General features: G+C 34.6%; 2 protein-coding genes across 4 annotated transcripts; one reads left to right on the top strand and one right to left on the bottom strand.

Moving 5' to 3' along the window:
- The first annotated feature begins 2,615 nt into the window (after positions 1-2,615).
- Positions 2,616-8,917, top strand: LOC114385354 (pre-mRNA splicing factor SR-like 1). 3 transcript variants are annotated; one of them, XM_028345400.1, is made up of 6 exons: positions 2,616-2,751; positions 3,203-3,575; positions 4,908-4,988; positions 5,451-5,522; positions 5,761-5,847; positions 7,778-7,889. In XM_028345400.1, exons 2-5 carry the CDS (start codon positions 3,288-3,290, stop codon positions 5,827-5,829), a joined length of 510 nt encoding a protein of 169 aa, XP_028201201.1. In that variant the 5' UTR covers positions 2,616-2,751; positions 3,203-3,287; the 3' UTR covers positions 5,830-5,847; positions 7,778-7,889. The 3 variants fall into 3 exon arrangements, with proteins under 3 accessions (XP_028201201.1, XP_028201200.1, XP_028201202.1); XM_028345399.1 differs by lacking the exon at positions 5,761-5,847 and having other exon boundaries at positions 7,778-8,917; XM_028345401.1 differs by lacking the exons at positions 5,761-5,847; positions 7,778-7,889 and adding an exon at positions 5,617-5,754.
- A 503-nt stretch (positions 8,918-9,420) lies between these two features.
- Positions 9,421-13,479, bottom strand: LOC114385353 (transmembrane 9 superfamily member 2-like). The gene is made up of 7 exons (XM_028345398.1): positions 12,940-13,479; positions 12,058-12,098; positions 11,372-11,957; positions 11,130-11,267; positions 10,880-11,036; positions 10,099-10,583; positions 9,421-10,008 (listed from the first exon to the last, which is right to left on the bottom strand). The coding sequence occupies exons 1-7, from the start codon at positions 13,089-13,091 to the stop codon at positions 9,789-9,791; spliced, it is 1,779 nt and encodes a 592-aa protein (XP_028201199.1). The 5' UTR covers positions 13,092-13,479; the 3' UTR covers positions 9,421-9,788.
- Positions 13,480-18,699: the final 5,220 nt, after the last annotated feature.

The raw sequence follows: 18,699 nt of genomic DNA, 5'->3' as shown, positions 1-18,699 counted from the left end.
GATGAGTAGCATTCATGGAATAGGCAATATGAAGTTGTTGATGATAATGGTTAGGGATGGAAGGACTTAAGAGTGGGCGAACATAAACCTAAAAGTCCTTGAATGTAGTGAAAAAGACAAGGCGTCATAGGAAAGGGAAAAAGAGAGACAATGGAGATCTTAATTCGATGCATAATCAAGGATCTAGCTATGGGATTTTGAGTAGACATCAAGATGAGGATAACCAAACAGGAGCAGGGAAACAACCAATGGTCTCAATAGTTAATGAGATAAGAGAAAATATGGTGACTAATGGAAATAAAGGATGGGGAGTTGACATAGGTGTTGGTAGTTCTTAGAAAAACATGTAGGGAATGTCAGGGCATGGGCAGTCAAAGGCCAATTTTGTTTATGAAAAGAAGACAAAGGTGGGATCCAAGGAGAAAGTTATAGTTTTAAGATCTGCTATGATTAATTTGGAGAAAAACAATGGGAATATCATCCCTAGGAAGAAAAAGGTCAATCATGGTGGGATTGTTGGTGGGGTTATCAAGGAAAATAATAAGGTTATTATAGTTAATCAAGATATGGAAGTGCAAAGAGCCCATGCATATGAGGAAGTGTCCCCTCACCAGATGATGCAAGAGGGGTCTTCATCAATCTTTCATCAACCTCGTCCTCCAAACTTAATAGTGGATGCCCAACATGGTAATCAATGCGTGGAAATGTCTAGTCCAGGCACCATGGTTCCCTTGGAGGGGACATAAATGGTGGATATGGATTGTGTGATGGAGACACCACTTAGTGTGGGTATGAATAGACAAAATAATAGAATTCTCATTTGGAATCGTAGAGGTGCTACCAATCCCTCCTTTTATAGATATCGCAAATAGTATTTTGATGTGCATAAACTTGATATGCTAGTTATCCTAGAAACTAGATTGGATCCCTTGAGACTCCAGAAAACCTTTATAAAGTTGGGGTTTGATGCTTTTGAATATTTGGAGACTAGGGGCTATGTTGGGGGTATTTGTGTGGTCTGGAAAAAGAATAAAATGGATGTTGTTGTTCACAAAACTCACTTCTAGTTTATCCATTTGAAGGTAAGGTTCATTAATGGTCCTTGGTGGTGGTTTTCTCCGGTGTATGCAAGTCCCCTAAAGAGTATGAGGAGTGATTTGTGGAAGGCCGTTCTACATCTAGCTTAGACCAAGTCCGATGCTTGGTTACTAGGAGGGGACTTTAACAATATTGCCAAGATGGAAGAGAAGAAAGGCAGAGCTCAAGTTTCTGATAAGTGTCGTATTTTTAGAGATAGAATCCAATCTAGTTGGTTGATGGACTTGGGCAATTAGAGGTCTATATTTACTTGGAGAGGCCATCAATGTATTTTTAAAAGGCTTGATCGAGCCTTGTGTAATGATCAATGGAGAATTACTTTTCCTAATGTTGGTGTGAGAGTTCTTCCCCATGTTGAGTTCTCAGACGTTCATCCCATTCTTATCTCGCTAAACTCTATGTCTCTTTTTCCCTTCAAAAGAAGGTTTAGATTTGAATGTGCCTAGATTTCCCATGCTTCTTATAGATAGTTTATGGAAGAATAGTGGAGGAATGATGTTGATTTGATTCATAATGTAGTTAACATGGAGCATCAATTTACTGAGTGGAAGTACAATGTCCTTGGAAGTATTAATGTGAGGAAGAAGAACCTCTTGGCCAAGATAGGTGGTATCCAAAGAAGAATCTAGGAGAGTTGCGGTAATAACTTTCTTTTTAGGTTGGAAAAAGATTTATAGAGGCAATTGGACTTGGTTCTTCACCATGAAGCGATGTCTTGGTATCAAAGATCCCGTAAAAAGTGACTTCAAGATGGTGATTGTAATACAAGATATTACCATCTAAAAACCATCATCAGAAATAAAAAGCAAGCTATTCAAAATGCTGCATAATGAGGAAGGAGTTTGGGTTGATGATGAAGAAAGAATTAAGGATATGCTAAATGCCTTTTATCATAATATTTTTTGGAATGATGATTTTGTTAGAATTTCTTGTGGAACTGATTTGTCCTTTCCTTCGATCTCTTATTAGACTTCAAAGTTGGTTGGTTTATGAGGAAGTTAAGCAGGCCTTGTTTGACATGGGTCCCTGAAAAGCCCTTGGGCTAGATGGTTACCCTACGGGCTTTTATCAAGATGCTTAGACCATTGTTAAAGATAGTTTTCTCATAACTTGCCAACTTTTATGATTTCATTCAGATAGAATTGTCACTGTTAACCAAACTCATATTTGTCTAATTCCTAAAATATCTCATCGTGAGTTTGTTAGCTAGTTTAGGCCCACTTCCCTGAAAAAAGAACAAAATAATAACATATAACAAAATCTTTCAAAATAGTGATATGTGTAAAGGTAGGGATAAAAAAGTAAATTTAACAGCCTAGCCTTTTCTTATCCTGTAAATAGATAGATTTATTTTTCTAAATCAATTTTATCTTAATCTTAAAATTTCTTTATCAAAATAAAAAAAATTGAACCAAATAAATGACTATTCTTGTGTTATTTTATTTCCTCCTGAGCCGGTCCGGTCCGGTCCGGTCCGGTTCAGTCAGAATCGGCTTTAAAGTTTTAACATAAAGCGAAGGCTGAGACAGATGTCTCCTGCGTTACAAGTTGCGTTCCGAGCTTGCCAACGCAAACGTATCGAGCCAGCCTCACAAGCTAGGGTTCTTCACCGCGCTCCACCCTTCTTCCCTCTCCCTTCGTCCCCTCCAATTGGTACCAATTTCTTCGACTCCGATTCCTTTCTTTAATTACTTTTCCCTCTCTTTTCTCTCCAAATCCCTAATCTCAGATTTCGATTTCTTTTATTCCATTCTTAACGCGCCTCTGTTCACCCACCTTTCTTTTTCATTTCCATCCGCGAGTTCCATGGATTTTGTTCATTCAATTTATTGCTGTAACTCGCTCACGCAGGCACCAAATTTCGTTTATCCCTGAGCGGATCTATTTTAATTTAATTTGTGAAATTTTGGCAAAAAAAATGAAAAACCCGCTACCACTTGAAACAATGAGCGTTTTGTTTGAAATTTAAATATAAGTAGCTTTGTCCTACTTTTGATCGGTGTCCTCGTGCTTGAAATGAAATTGTAAACTTTTTCATGTTTGTTAGTTCATCGTTATAATTGTTTTGAATATTCATTCACACTTGTTTTGTCCTTTGATGTAGGAATGTGTTTGTGACTTCATATGCTGGTAGTTGACATTTTGAAATTGTAACTGTGGTGGGAGCAATAATATATTTTGACATCATCATGGAGATACAGACTTGTGGCAGGCCGATTGACTCCTTGCTAGAGAAAGTGCTTTGTATGAATATTCTGTCGTCTGATTACTTCAAGGAGCTCTATCGATTGAAAACGTATCACGAAGTTATTGATGAGATCTACAATCAAGTTGATCACGTGGAGCCATGGATGACTGGGAATTGTCGCGGTCCTTCAACTGCATTTTGTCTTCTGTACAAGTTTTTTACTATGAAGCTCACCGTCAAGCAAATGCACGGGCTGTTAAAGCACCCCGATTCTCCTTACATAAGAGCGGTGTGTACACGTGCCTGACAATGAATATCGGACTTTACTGATTTTCTGTTTAGGGGTGAAAACATTCTGTGTTCATTATGGTATGCTTGTTTGTGCCTGAAAATTTTGTTGGTTTGTGCATTGATTTTCTGCTGACCATTTCTAATCAAGTTTAGGAATTTATGCTTGCTTTGAATAGTTGGTTATTTTCTACATCACAAGAGGAGATGCATGCACGTGAGACTATTTAATTGTATCGGAATCACTTGTTTGTAGCATAACTAATATATCTTGCATAGTTGAATTGCCATAACAGAGCCTAAACTGAATGTGTTGGTGGATTTTTGTTGAGTTGTCAAATGTAAGGTAGCCAAAATTGCATGTTAGATTGTAGGATTGTATGTTTCCATGATTTATGCTTGCTACCACGATCTCAGTCACACTCAAACACATCATTTGGTGAGATTGTCTGGTCTTGCTGTGATTAACTTTTTAATAAATGAATGTGTGTGTGTGTATTCTGGGATAGATTTCTTTGTTCATCATACACTTATCACTTTTTTATTTGCATTACTTGGGAATTATCCACTTTCATTTTGATTTGAGGTGGCCATGTTGTTATGGTTGCTTTATACCTTGTAGAACACATTTTGATTTTAATTGATGTAATTTTTATTTTCTCTTTATCTGTCTCTTCTCTCTGTGGTTGTGGTAAAGTATCATTTGGAGGAAAAAGGCAAAAGAAATGAAAACCTATTTTGTTTCAGTAACTACGTATTGCATAGTACATAAGAAATTATCAATCTCCCCACTTTCAAGTTGCTTCTAAAAATAATTTCTTTGAACGAACAATTGGTTTCTTTCTTGTAATAATTCAGTTCCTGAGAGCAAACCTTGGCACATTGGTAAGGATTTTTGCTTTATGATCCCAGAGATCATGGGTTCAAATCTTTGAAACAATCTCTCCATTTGCGGCAGTAAGGCTGCATACATCTACCCTCCCCAAAACCTATTAGGTAGGAGGCCTTGTGACTTGGTTATCTTTAATAATTCAATTCATCTTTTCCTTTTTAAGTCAAATTGTTACGATGTCAGGACTGTGCTAACCTGCATCTTATATCTATCTATCTATCTATCTATCTATATATATATATATATATATATATATATATTTTTTTTTTTTTTCCTTTTTTCTGTTGATCTCAAGTTTGTTTAATGAGATGAAGGATGATGCGATTATATTCTGCTTGGCATCAAAATAGAGACTGTGTTCTGTATGCAACATTCTCATTAGTGGTTTTTTCCCTGTACGTTTTTCTTAAGCTCTGTATTGATTATTTTTATTGTTTATAGGTTGGATTTCTCTATCTGAGATATTGTGCTGATCCGAAGACACTATGGAATTGGTTTGAGTCATATGTAAAAGATGATGAGGTATGATGACATGGCTATGATCTTTCTATATTCTGATTTTTTTTCCTATAATTTTTTACTTAAAATTAATAGATCATTGCCTTCTTTCATTTGTGTGTACTTTCTTCATGCCTCAAGTTGGATTTGATCAAAGTGGTGAAGCATGGGTATAATTTTTTTGTTATTCCATTTTGCATTTGTCTAAGCACTGAAAATACCATTGCTATATATGGAGCCATGCTAATAGCATGTCTTGTCAAAATATTTTGTGGGCCAAGTTTTTTCATATGATCTGCTTTTAAACAAACCTGTTTTTGGTAATTGATAGATGTTTTGCCCATTCATTCCTTTGCTTTGTAAGATAATTACTTGTTTGGGTTTCAGTTGTCTTGAATTATCTCCAATCTTGGAATATCATTTAAAGTGCTCCCTTAATTAATATATAAATTATTATTCATTTTAAATTTTGATGCTGTGTTTCAGGAATTTTCTCCCGGATCTAATGGTCGAATGACTACAATGGGTGTATATGTCCGTGATTTGCTTCTTGGACAGGTTTGTTATCCTTAAATCTTTCAGGCTATATTTTACATAAGAGCATGCTTCCTGGTTTACCCTCTTTGGACTCATGCTTCTGTTTTGCTTGTAGACAATGAAATGAATTTACATGATAGATTGGCAAATTATACCCTGACCTTTTTGACTTAGAGATTTTTAAATGTATGCCACACAATGGCAAGGGAAAAAAATCATTTGATTCGAGTACTAGTTAAACTGAGAATTCTCTCTTCAGAGCTCTCCTACCAGAATTCAGATGCATCACAAGATTGCAGATGCAGATATGTCCCTCATCATCCCATAATTTGGAGAACAGTATGAGGTGCTTTCGGTATCTTTGGACATAAAACTTTTATACCTACCAGTAATTTCTGATAAGAATTAGTTCCAAAGAATCTTCCTTTTATTTCTTTCACATTCTTTTTTTGATTGCATGCTCATGATGGTTGATTTCTCATCTCTAGAGCCACTACTCTGAGGCTTCCAGTAAAAAAATTGAGTACTTTTTCATCTAGTTGCTTTAGAGTAGAACCTCTGCCTGAAAGACATGCATGTTATCAATTTAGCACGTACAGATTAGTTTGATCCCCGGAAATAAATTGATAAAATTAAAAATCAATGACAAGTGTATCTTTCAGGGACTAAAGTGAGATCTTTCTCATTTCACTTATCATCATTTCTTCTTTTCTTTTCTTTTCTTTTTCCTTTTCTTTCTGAGATTGAGCTGATGTTTGTCTTTTTCATTGTTAATTTGCATTTTTGTTTCACCTGCAAATTTTATTTACCAGTTGTTTGTTACCTGATAGTATTAGACGATCCAGGTCTCACTTTTTACACCACCTCTAGTTGGGTATGTACTTCTGGCGTTGGAACATGTTCTAACTTTCAAGTCTTATGGAGCTATAATCCCTGTCTGTCTTTTTCTATTTATCTTCAAGTCTTTTTGGATTATCCTTTATGAAGCTTAATTTCTTTGAGGTCTTATAGAAAGATGTAGGCTAAATTGATAAATAATTTCTTTCTACTCGGCAATTTATGTCTTCAACCATTGTAACCTAATACATGGTAACAGTGGCTGGCCATATTATCATGCAGACAAGTACTAACTACCATTCTGTGTTATATAATATGTAGCTGTCCATCCTGAAATTTGGGAGGTTCAGTGTCAAAAGTCATCAAGTTTTGCTTGTACTTTTCTACTCTAGTTGATATGTATGTAAATGAGAGTTTGTCTGAGTTTCTATGTAAGGTGCTGGTTTGTTGGATTGTAAGTTTGTTTCAGTTTGTATTTTCATTTGCATTTTGATATTTATGTTATGGATGCATATTAACTTTAAGTTTGTATGTGTAAAATAATTCTATATAATGTAAACTTAATGTTTTTTTTAATTATATATCATATCCAACATTCAGTCTTTGACTGAAACTCTTGGAGAATAAATATTCTCAAGCCTGAGGTTGAACCTAGTTTTTTTTTTTTGTGTGTGTGTGTGTGTGAATTGATATTCTTGCCCATGAGACTGAATGTATCCTTGCTTTGATGGTTTCTACTTGTGTTAATTACTTAATTAGCTATGCTGCTAGAATGTTATTGGTAACTAAATTTGTTTTTTGCTTTCCTGATTAATTGTAAGGGCTTTTATAATGCTTATTGTTCACATTCCTAATACATGGTATTGTAAATTTTGAAGATGTACCGAGGATTTGTGTTAATTGCAACCCCTTGTTTCCCCTAAACAACTGATTCCGTTTCTGGAGTGGGGGAGTTGCTGGGACCCCCCTCCCCGCCAGCAGAAAGTGAGAGGCTTTAGAGGCCTTATAAGTACTTCGTATAAGGCTCTAGATGCCTTCCCAAAATCTTGAGGACTAAAAACTGAGTGATTCAAACTTATGGATATTTTTTATTCAAATGAAGGAGCAATAAATGCAAGAACTGAAACATCTAATTATGTTTTTAATGCATGGAAGGATTCTAGAGAGAGACACACATATAGTTCTTTCTATTCTCCCGTATAGTTAGTATTTATATCAATGTTAAATGTTTCTTTGGGTTAAGTGGTTACTACCTCTTCATGGTAGTTGTCATCTTTGTTCTGTGTTGATGTTTTATGATTTTGGGAATGTTGTGCATGGTACTATATGCCTTGGTTGGCAGACTTGATTGGTGCAGTTCCCAAGTTTACGATACCCCTTTAATACCTGATTATTTAACTATACTTTAAGGGATTGATGAGTCTGTTCTGCTGTTGCAGTATTATTTCGACACACTGTTTCCTCGCATCCCTGTTCCTGTATTGCGGCAGGTTGTGTCTAATCTTGAAAAGTTGAAGCTCCCCTCTACACATTCTGGTTCAACAGGGGAAACTACTCGTCATGGTTCTGATGATACTGCCCGTAGACCACCTTCTGTTAAAGCTGCCCTTTCAGTCTCTTTTGGTCAGCGGGCTCCACACCGGGCTTCCACAAGAGATTCTTCACCTATTCGCCGTACATTACCTTCTCATGAAAAAAATGGCAGTGATGACATAAGAAGATCTCCAAGTAATCGCCGCAGCCAGAGCCGTGAATATCCTGATAGGGAGAGGGATAGGGACCGAGACCGGTCACAGTCCAGAGACAGGGATCGGGAACGTGATAGAGACAGGGATCGGGAACGTGATAGGGACAGATACCGTGACCGAGATAGGAACAGGGAGTGGGAGCGAGATCGAGATCGAGACCGGGAAAGATACAGGGATCATGACTCGGAAAGAGATCAGGATAGGGACAGAATCAGGAGGAATAATGAGCGGGAAAGAGAGAGAGAGAGGAGTTACGATTATGACAAGAGGTCTAAGTACACAGAGAGAGAAAGCAGCCGGGATTATGACAATGGTAGTAGGCACTATCGTAGGAGCAGGAGTCGGAGCAGGAGCAGGAGTAGAAGTCGGAGCTTGCAAGCTGGCACTGGTCGGTATGAATCACGATCTAGTCCTCAGAGAGAGGAGAGTAAGAGAACTTCTGCTTCGAGTAATCTTGCTAAACTTAAAGATATGTATGGTGATTTAGGGGATAGTAAAGGAGATGCCAACATGGAAAGAATTCCTAGAAAGGATAGTGGAGGTGAAGAGGTTATTAGACTTGGCGGGTCTACTTGGAAGGATTAGTTATCATGGAATGCTTGTATCAGGTGTTGGATGGCTTTCATGGAGAAAAACATTGGGACTAGCCCTTTTGTTGCCAGATGTTTAGATTGGTGAATGCTATCTATAATTAGCATCATAGATAATGTATACTAAAATTTATTCCTGGTGCATTGAATTTCATGTTTTGTAATCGCAAGTTTTAGACTAAAAGATCATTTTATGTAGTCCTGAACTACCATGTTTACATTAATGGTTTAAACTTTGATATTTTACTTCGTTTCCGTACATATAAATAATTTAAGAATACTGTGTATTTTGAAACGCCTTCAGGAGGAAGATCGATAAGATATATGATGCCTTTATAATATGCTTCATGTAGCCGTCTAGATGGCATTAGTGGAAAAGCTTTAATACTATTTTCGAAATACGTTAGTGCCTTTTTTTAACATTATTATTATTATTATAGCATAGAATAACCAGGAAATCTACTTTAATTGAGTGACATTGCGTGTCATTTTATCGTGCTAGTTTTTAACATTTTTCCTATGATATTGACCATACCCTAAAGTAAAAGCCGTTCATAAATCATGATGGTTAGATTTTAGGCAAATAAAAGGCCAATTGTAGAGGTAGAGGTATTATTCTGATATTGCATATTAGTATTAGAATTAGTAGCATTGAATCCAAAAAGAATCCTTTCATGAATTAGGAGGAACTTAGCATGCAAATAATATGATGCTCTTAACATAAGCCTATCAGAAACTTAAAAGTAATGCAAAAAGCTTCTATAATTCCAAGAGAGAATAATGCGCAACACTACTGTCATACATGTTCTGTGAGAATATATGATGCTAAGGCAGAAATCTATATTTCTACATTTGAAAGTAATCCAAAAAGCTTCTATATTTCCGAGAGAATTTTGTGAGTTACACTACTGTCATACATGTTCTGAGACTATATGAAGAACTGGTAGAAATCTAGGATTCGGCATTTGTATAAAGCACTTCAGGCTCTTAAAATATTCCCTCACTATATTTTGACAAATCATTTGCTACAAGAACTTGGGAGATTAGAGGAAAAGCTTCTGTATCACTATATCAAAGGGATAAGAAAGCGTGTGGTTGGTTCCAGTAAGCTATTATTCACATTTGATAGAATGATATATGTGACGGACAAAGATCAAAGCAGCACGGAAACCCACAGTTCCAAGCATGAGAAAGAAACCATAACAAACGCAAGCCATGTAGCCAAAAAAGAAAGAGGTTTGCATGAAGCCAGACATATCTGATCTTGCATAATAGTAATACAGGCAGTACCCATATATGAACAACCCAGTTGATCCACCACAGAGGAAAGACCTAATCATGCCAAAAACAAAATCGTTAGTGAATGGAGGAATACGGATTAGGAAAACAGTGAGAGCACTCCCATGTAAAAAGTCTACATACCTCCACCACCACTCATGGTCCTCAGTAGCAAGCTGAAAGTATGTCAATGCCACAGTGACAAAAGCAGTGACAATCAAGAGGATGATGAAGACAATAAACAGAATGCTGTATATGGTGTAAATTTGGTGACCCCAGACACTAGCAAAAATGTAGTAGAGTTCAATGTAAATGGCACTGAATGGCAGAAAACCTGCCATAGCCATTTGAGCAAGAGTTGTACGGTACCAAGGTAGTTTTGGGATCTCCCTAGGATACTTATTGGTGCGGCAAGGAGCTTGAAACCCTGATTGGCTATTCTTACCAGCAATCCCACCCAGTACTAGTAAAGGTGAGGTTACAAGAGTCCATATGAGGAAAATAACCACAATTGTTCCGAACGGAAGCGCTGCGGTGGCGTTATAGGCGAGTGCAACGGTATTAAGAAAGCAGAATGTGAAAAACAAAGGTCCAGAGAACAAACTTCCAGTCAACAACAAAATTTTAACCTGTCAAGTAACAAATCAAAACCTCTATAAGTGTACTTCATTTAGGTTGCAGTGTACTTTCACTTGTTTAAAGCAAAGGCCAAAACAATTAAACATTGTTCTTTAATTATTATTCTGCCTAACAGACAGCATACTTACGGTTTGTAATCAAGAATATGTTTGATCCATATGGATTTTTAAAAGCTAGTAAACTACACAATATACTGATATCCAACAGGAATTTCAGCTAGAACTTCAATCAAATTCTCTAGCTACTCAGACAGAGAAATGCCTATGGAGTAATAATGTAATTGTACCCAGTTTTTTCCTTCAATCATGTAGTAGAAGGAAGCTGCATAGTAGCCCGCAATGCCAGACGTTAGTGCATATATGATCACCAGTGCAGTAAACAAAGCTCCCCTATTGTATGGATAGAAAACACCAACTAGAGCTAGCATAAAGATGAAGATTGTACTGAAAGAAGGAGCAAATAATCATGGTCAAGAAAGAGCTGAACAATACAAGGCAAACACCTTTAAAAGATAAGTACTTAAGCTGGTAACTCACAGTGTAAATAGCTGGGTTCCTGTTCCAAGTGCTGCTGCAAACAAAGACTTGAATCTTGGGTACCTGAACACATCACCATGGATATACTTCCATCCACTTTCCTCCTGGTCATCAACTGCTTCCTCATCAGGAGTAAACCTGTCATGTTTTGAAACGGTTGATACAATAAGTTCATCAAATTAAGAGGTTTAAATCCATGAAAGTACACACTGCTGAGATGTGTAAGTAAGAATGATTCTTACTTAACAAAATCATTCTTGAGCACACGCATGAGAATTATGGCCAGGAATCCAGTCAAGAGGAGAACAGTTGCACAAGAGTTGATGACAGAAAACCAATGAATTTCCAAGTTATGTGACAGTGAGGATGTCTGTGAGTATTTCTCCAGCCTCTTCTCAAATGGAGTATCTGTTTCAACCCATGTGGCAGAATATGTGAAGTCCACTTCTACTTCCTTATTTTCTGTCAGGTCCACAACTGCTTGTGGATCATTTTGAATGAAAACATCAATGATGCGATCCTTGTTGTACAGAATCTCAAAATGGACATGCTTGAAGAGATGGACTATGGCCCCAGTTTGATCATCCTTGTCTTCACTGTCAAATTTTCCTAGGAAACCCCAAATAGGCAAGTCATCATAGTACATTTGGTAGAAATAGTCCTTCAAGACAGCATGTCTGAATTGAGCAACCTCTTTTATTGTAAGCCTCTTTGTGCAGATACTTTCAGGTTCTATGTCAATTTGGAAGTCCAATTTGTAAGGAGCAACAACTAATCGATCACCGTTCAAAACTTCACCAAGATCTTCCCTCTTTTCTTCCACATTAGCTGCAGCCAACAGGTTTTGGAGTTAAAGGGAATAGGAGAAACCAAAGACATTAGTAGGAAATAGGAGAAAACAGAATGGTACTACTACTAGCAAACCAACCTGGTGAGCAAAAGGGAAGATCGAAATATCGGTATGTCTCACTGTGGTAAGGAAGAAAAACGGGAAAGCACAAAGAATTAATAAAGTCATTTTATTGTGAGGATGAAATTTATGCCTATGATAACTATGCTTTAGAAATTAATACTCGCATTAGACTATTCGAATATACATTCTTATATACAGGCATTAAGATTAATGGATTTAGTAGTCTTTCAGTAAAAAATATTGCACTTTCTTTCTAGGCCATAGAATAATCAAACTTGAATAAAAGGAAATGGAATGGTAGAGGTAAAAATCCAGAGGGGATGCATTAGAACATTACTTGATTATGAAGGTATTAAGTCTTATATTAAAATAATTTAAAGGTCAACTCTGCCAGCCTGATCGCTTGAATTCATTCTAAATTTCCATTGAACATAGCCTACAATTTCTGAATTTGACATTGAAACAAAGGAAACTAAAATCTCTTGTTTTTTGAGTTTCCTACAGTGAAATAGAAAGTATTCATAACAAATATCACAGTTTCTGAGCCACATTTATTTCTTCCTCATCCACAGTGAAGAATTAATCCCTTTCATCACTCAAACAACTAGATTTCACTGATCAAAGTCTTGAACAGGTTCCAAAATCCAAATCCACAGCACAAGATGAAGAGGTCATTGAATCTTCATTACACATAAATCAGAACAACACTAAGGGATGAAAGATGCAAGGCACCCAAAATCCAGAGGAAATCTCATCCTCAAAATTGTAACCCCATCATAACACAACAACAACAACAAAAAATACTTTTTTTTAAATTGTTGGGATTGAAATGTTCTAAAATCTGAAGCATAAACATGAATTGTTGAAAGTGAGAGTGAGATAGATTTAAAATCTGACCTGGGGTTGTGAAAGGGTCCCACCTTGTTGGCATAAAAGGGAACGAAATCTCCTTTCATGTAACGGTGATCCGATGCATCAGATGTGACATTACTTAAGCAGCACCACAGGATCACAATGGCACGAACCAAACATGCCGTTGACTTTTCCATACAAACACAGATTGAGAGAGAGAGAGAGAGAGAAACAAAGAGAGACTCTCCAATGCAATGGCTTCTTCTTGCACTTATAAGCCAAATAAGTGCATGAGAGTGAGAAAGAAGAAGAGGGAATCTCCACAACGTTAGTTCTTTTAACCAAAAGAAAAGAGAGAAAATGAAGAACGAAATATTAAAAAAGAGTTAAGAAGATTTGAATTTCCAGTTTCCACGCACTTCTTCTAACATTGTAATGAATGATGGTCGTTTTCTAAGGAGTTGAAAAATGAATCATCTTCGTGAATGGGGAATGATGACAAACAAATACAAACATACGTGCCTAACACGAACAAATGGCGCAATCGCATCGTGCCTAAACATTCTCTTCGCTTTCAACAACATATGTGTATCCGTCCACTTTTGTTATGTCATTTAAGATTTGATAAATATTAAGGTTGTTCCTCCTCTGATTTATTTCACGAGACAACATCGTTTTTCTTGTGGTGATAATCATAATTCAACTCGCCACTTGATCTTTACCTTGTATTCATAACAATTAGGCAAATAGCTGCTTGCCACCTTTTGTTCATGGAATATGTCACGTACGATATTCATTTTCTTTTTACCCCTCATTACTAGTTTCTTAATTAAATAAATTATTTAACTTTTATTAACTGCTATTTTCATGAATACGCGTTTGGATATTGATCTCCTATAATTAATAACGGGCCAGTATTTAACAACTTATATCTAAAGAAAATATGAGTGGTGTGATAATTACCTTTCACTCAAAAGCTTAATCGACTTTCTAAAAAATAAAAAGTTTGGCACTCTTTCTTTGTGAATGGGTGGAGTTAGGTAATATTACATCAATGCGATGAATTTTGGATTAATGGACAGTATATTTGACAATTCACACCATGTACACATATAATAAAAGGATTTAATTTAATTATGGTGTTATCTATGACACCCTCTACCCCTCACATATATATTAATAAAGTAATAAAAATTCAAATATTAATTAAAAGTATTTTTTTAAAACATTTTTAAATACAAGCCTTTCAAAGGGATAAAAGGTTTAGATTCATTTTCTTTTACATCATATTCAAACTTGTCCAAATAAATAATAAAGTTATCTCGGCTTAAACAAGGTCGTCTAACTTCATACAATTAATATAAAATCTTATATCCCAATGTCACATCCTATTAGAACGTTGTATCTCGACGTAATTCAGCATAAGGTTCCTTAAAGCAATTTACCTAGTCATCTACTCCTCGAACACAAAGTTCAAGATCACATGATCTAAGAACAAACAATACACTGGGAGTGAGTTATCACATTCCTAACTAATAGAGAAACAAGACAACTAGATATACATATCATATAAATCAAATAAAATTTACTTACACTTAACTCACGTAATTCCGCCACTTTATCATTCAAAGTTCACTTTTCAACCATCAATCACACTTTTCAATCATCAATTTCATAATAAACAATTAGCAAACGCATGAGACAGTTATGCTAAGACTCAAGCCTATATGCAATGTGATATCATGTCAGTGAAATCAAATCCACGAGGAACAAACTATGTAAACCTATAGTTTGGAAGACCCAATATATTCCTATAAAGAAACTATAAATAAGAAAAATAAGGGTGTTTGCACAAGAAATTTCATATATTATTATTTAAATCATATAATTAATAATACATTTACATTATAAAATGACAATGTATTGTCTCTCACAATGTCAACGCATGAAATTAATGTCACAATTAAAAGAAAAAAGATTTAATCTACTATTAAAAAAATACTATAACACCATTAATTAAAAAGCAGATATAAAAATATAGTAGAAAAAGAATTATACATTTTTACATTTTGATTAATAGATCAACTTGGTATTCGTGTGAAAAATTAGAAATGGACCAACTTGGTTAATAGATCAAATGAAAATATGAAATAAACAGTTTTATATTTTGATCTATTAACTAATAGGGGGAAAGGTCACTTTCCTTTCCTCTATGTACCCCTTCTCTCTTCTCCAAATTTTAAGATATAATTAAATAATTTTAAAATTAACAAAGTAAACAAGTGAAGGTAGAAAGTTGAAAAAAATAGTACGAAGATTAAAAAATATATATTTTTTCAGAGAAAATATTAAAAAAAAATACGCCTCTAAAAAGAAGTTATCGTTGCTTCATAAAAGTGAAGAAACAATACTCCTCTAAAAAAAACGTGAAGAATCACTAATGACTCATTAACTTATATGCTATAATGATATAGATAGTCGGGTCGAGTCACTTGCGTATAAATAGGTTCAGGTTCTAACTTTAATTCTATTGTTCTTTTATGGTTTTCATGCTTCTATATACAGTGATTATATGCCATTATTTTTAACTTTTCTTTTCCGTATTTTGTTATATTGTTTAGAAAATTCTGTTATTTGCTAACACAATGTATTGCATGATGGGAAAGCATGCATTTTACATGAATGTAGAGGTGAATATTACACTAGAATTATAAATAAATAAAAAAATCACTAGATTTTTTTATAACAAAAGTCCCTGCATTTAGAGATATTTAAAAGAATTTGTTATATTTAAAAGAAATAAATTCATGTTTAATTTTATCATAAAAGTACACCAACCAGAAACTATATATTTATACATAATTTTATTCAACTTACCCACCTTTAAGAAAGTCATTAACTCAGAATTCATCATTTTAAAACATCAAGTTATAAACCCTCACCCAAATTAAGTTCCCAAAATGTGGTCATATAACTCAACTTTCCTTTAATTCATAACCCAAACCATGTGCAGTCTATTTTACTGTGTCCATTCATACATTTATATATAATAATATATAAAACTTGAAGTCATCAACAGAGATATTTCACTTATCACTAAGGATAAAGCCAAAGAGGTACTATTACATAAAAAATTAAAAACCAAAGAGGTACTAGTAGTTAATACCAGTCTTCATAAAGTAGGCTACTCCTTACCTTTTAACTCTTATCCCTATCGACTTGAACGTCACAGTTTTGCATGTGATACTCTTAGTATTGGTGACATCGGAAGACTTTCATGAAAGATCACCAATTCTAACAAAACTACAAGTTACATTATCATTACTCTTAGAGTGTGTTTAGATAGAGAATTTTAACTGAGGAAAGTAATTTATCAGAGAATTTGAATTTCTGTAGTTTAGAATTCATTGTTTGGATGTTTTATATGAAAAATTTAAAATTTTGAAATTTTAAAACAGAATTTTAAACAACTAAAAATTTGAAATTTCAATTTTCTTCTAAAAGGTGAGAAATTGAAATTTTCTTCTTATAGTAAGCTCCTAAAATATCGATCGGGTGTGAGCATAGAGGAACATGTATAACTAGCACACCAATCATATTTTCTTTTTTTTCATTCATTTTTTTTCATCCTCATAATTTTAATTTTTTTATCCAAACACAAAATTTTGAAAATAAAACAATTTCAATTGAAGTATTTGAAATTCTTAGAATTTAAAATTTGTCCAGGCTAATTTGGAACATTATCTATTAATTTTTAGAAGATAAGTAATTGCTTTAGGTTAACAAATATAAACAATTAATATTATGGCTGATTTTGGCGAGAGTAATGGAAACAATAATCAATGGTAGAGGGGGAGCGGGGGTTGCGAAAGCAACACAAGAGCAAACAATCGTCTCATACTTGTGAATCATTTAAAATTTATTCTTTTCTCAATTAGTCCTAGAGCTATTTAAAATCTTACTTGGACTTCTCTTATAAAGAATGTTCACTAAACATTGTGACTTTTTTTTCTTTCTTTTTTTTTCAATTTTCAATCCCATCGTAACGTCTACAATCCATTGTCAAAGCCACACCGCTTAGTGAGTCAATTCATTTCTTGCATGCATTAGAAACCACCATTGCCATGATCTCTGTTTGCCTATGGCCCTCTACTTCGTGGCCTTGGACATAAGCAATAAAGTATCAACATTACACATTCACATTACATCTTAAAATTCATCATTATACTCCAAATAACACCCATTACCACGAGCTCATAAATTTTTCTTGTCTTCACCTCTGTTATGGGTCATAGATCGGATTTAATTGATTTGAAAAATCATTCAACTCTAAGGCAATTGTTTCCTGCACCTCTTTAACTTTCCAAAAAGCCTAATCTGAAATGTAATTTTACAATCTGGATTAGCCTTTCTAGAATGTAATCCAGAATGCAAATTTTTACATTCTAGAATGGCTAATCCAAATGTAAATTACATTCCAGAATGGGATGCAGGAAGCAAATCTGGAGGTACACGAAGCAATTGTCCAACTCTATTTAGTGTTTGAATTGGGTTTAAGGCCCAATCTTCTGATCAGAACACCTTGGCCCAAAGAAAAGTTTCAATCCAATTTATCAAGTATTAATTGAAGTTAACGTCAACATTCAAGTGCATGAACACTACAATGCACGTATGAACAAGGAAGAAAATCTTAGTTCAGAATAAAGTTATCTTGTTGTTACACTTGAATTGTTTCTAATGTGATAAACATTTTAGCTCACAAGTTTATTAGCTTGTTCAGTGATAGACCTATTAGCTTGTAAATTTGTTGGATTTTCAGTGATAGACCATTTTAGCCCGTTTATATCACTAAAGATGCATTCCTCAGTTTTTTTTTGTGTGTGCATGTGTGATCTCCAATTTAATACCAAAAAAAAATTATGAAAATAAGCCAAGATCAATATCTTGACGATAGTTTATTGGTTAGTGATTGAAATATAAGCATAAGTCTCGCTTGTAACCCAACTCAATTGCCGGCTGCTTATTGTACAATATTGCCTTCTCCATGATTAAATATCAATTTTACATCCGGAAGCATTAGTGATAATGAAAGTTGTTTGTTAAAAAAAAAACAAATTTTCTTTGATGATAAAAAAACCGTATAATATTGCATTGTATATGTTTCCGCGTGATGAACATTTCATGATATTTTGGGAACAGTCTCTCATGGTAACCAATTGTGATTTATGACATCAAAGCACAGTCGATGATTGCTTCATGATAATGACTAGAGAGCTAAAAATAAGGTATAGATATGATTCTAATCAAACATAGAAGCGGATTTCGGGATCGTGTTTGCTCAAAATCATTCATGCATCAACGCTTGGCATGTACGTGCTAGGATAACACATATAATAACCCCTTCAAAGTTCAAAGATTCTCTCATAGGTTTTGGATGAGACAAGAGTTGGAAAAGACAAAGTGTCTAATAAGATTTATTTTTAGAACTAATCTCACTCTGTTGGTTTTTGTGATGTTAAAAAACTTAGTTATTAGTTATAAATTTATGTGTTACTAATGACTTCTTGTTAACAGATAGGCATTGTAATGGTGGTGTCAATCTAGTTGAGATTTTTTCTATTTTTATTTTATTTGTCGATTTTCTCTCCTTAAAAAAATGTCTTACTAACCTTGTGGATGCCGTTTACTACATATATAGGATCTTTTTCAATTTTACATTTCCTTTGTGAATATTATCATTTCATTATTTTGATATTTATCCTCAACATCTTTTTTCTTCTTTTTTTTTTCAAACAACTTATAAAT

Source organism: Glycine soja, chromosome 14, assembly GCF_004193775.1.
Source record: "Glycine soja cultivar W05 chromosome 14, ASM419377v2, whole genome shotgun sequence".
NCBI lineage: Eukaryota > Viridiplantae > Streptophyta > Magnoliopsida > Fabales > Fabaceae > Glycine > Glycine soja.
The sequence above is the reverse complement of the archived record's forward strand: the minus strand, read 5'-3'. Positions and strand labels throughout refer to the sequence as shown.

Coding starts and splice junctions, on each gene's coding strand:
- LOC114385354 (XM_028345399.1), top strand. CDS start 3,288: ATGGAGATACAGACTTGTGGCAGGCCGATTGACTCCTTGCTAGAGAAA. Junction 4,989..5,450: donor CATATGTAAAAGATGATGAG/GTATGATGACAT, acceptor GCTGTGTTTCAG/GAATTTTCTCCCGGATCTAA. Junction 5,523..7,777: donor GTGATTTGCTTCTTGGACAG/GTTTGTTATCCT, acceptor CTGCTGTTGCAG/TATTATTTCGACACACTGTT.
- LOC114385353 (XM_028345398.1), bottom strand. CDS start 13,091: ATGGAAAAGTCAACGGCATGTTTGGTTCGTGCCATTGTGATCCTGTGG. Junction 11,037..11,129: donor GGAACCCAGCTATTTACACT/GTGAGTTACCAG, acceptor TCCTTCTTTCAG/TACAATCTTCATCTTTATGC. Junction 10,584..10,879: donor TGATTGAAGGAAAAAACTGG/GTACAATTACAT, acceptor GTTACTTGACAG/GTTAAAATTTTGTTGTTGAC.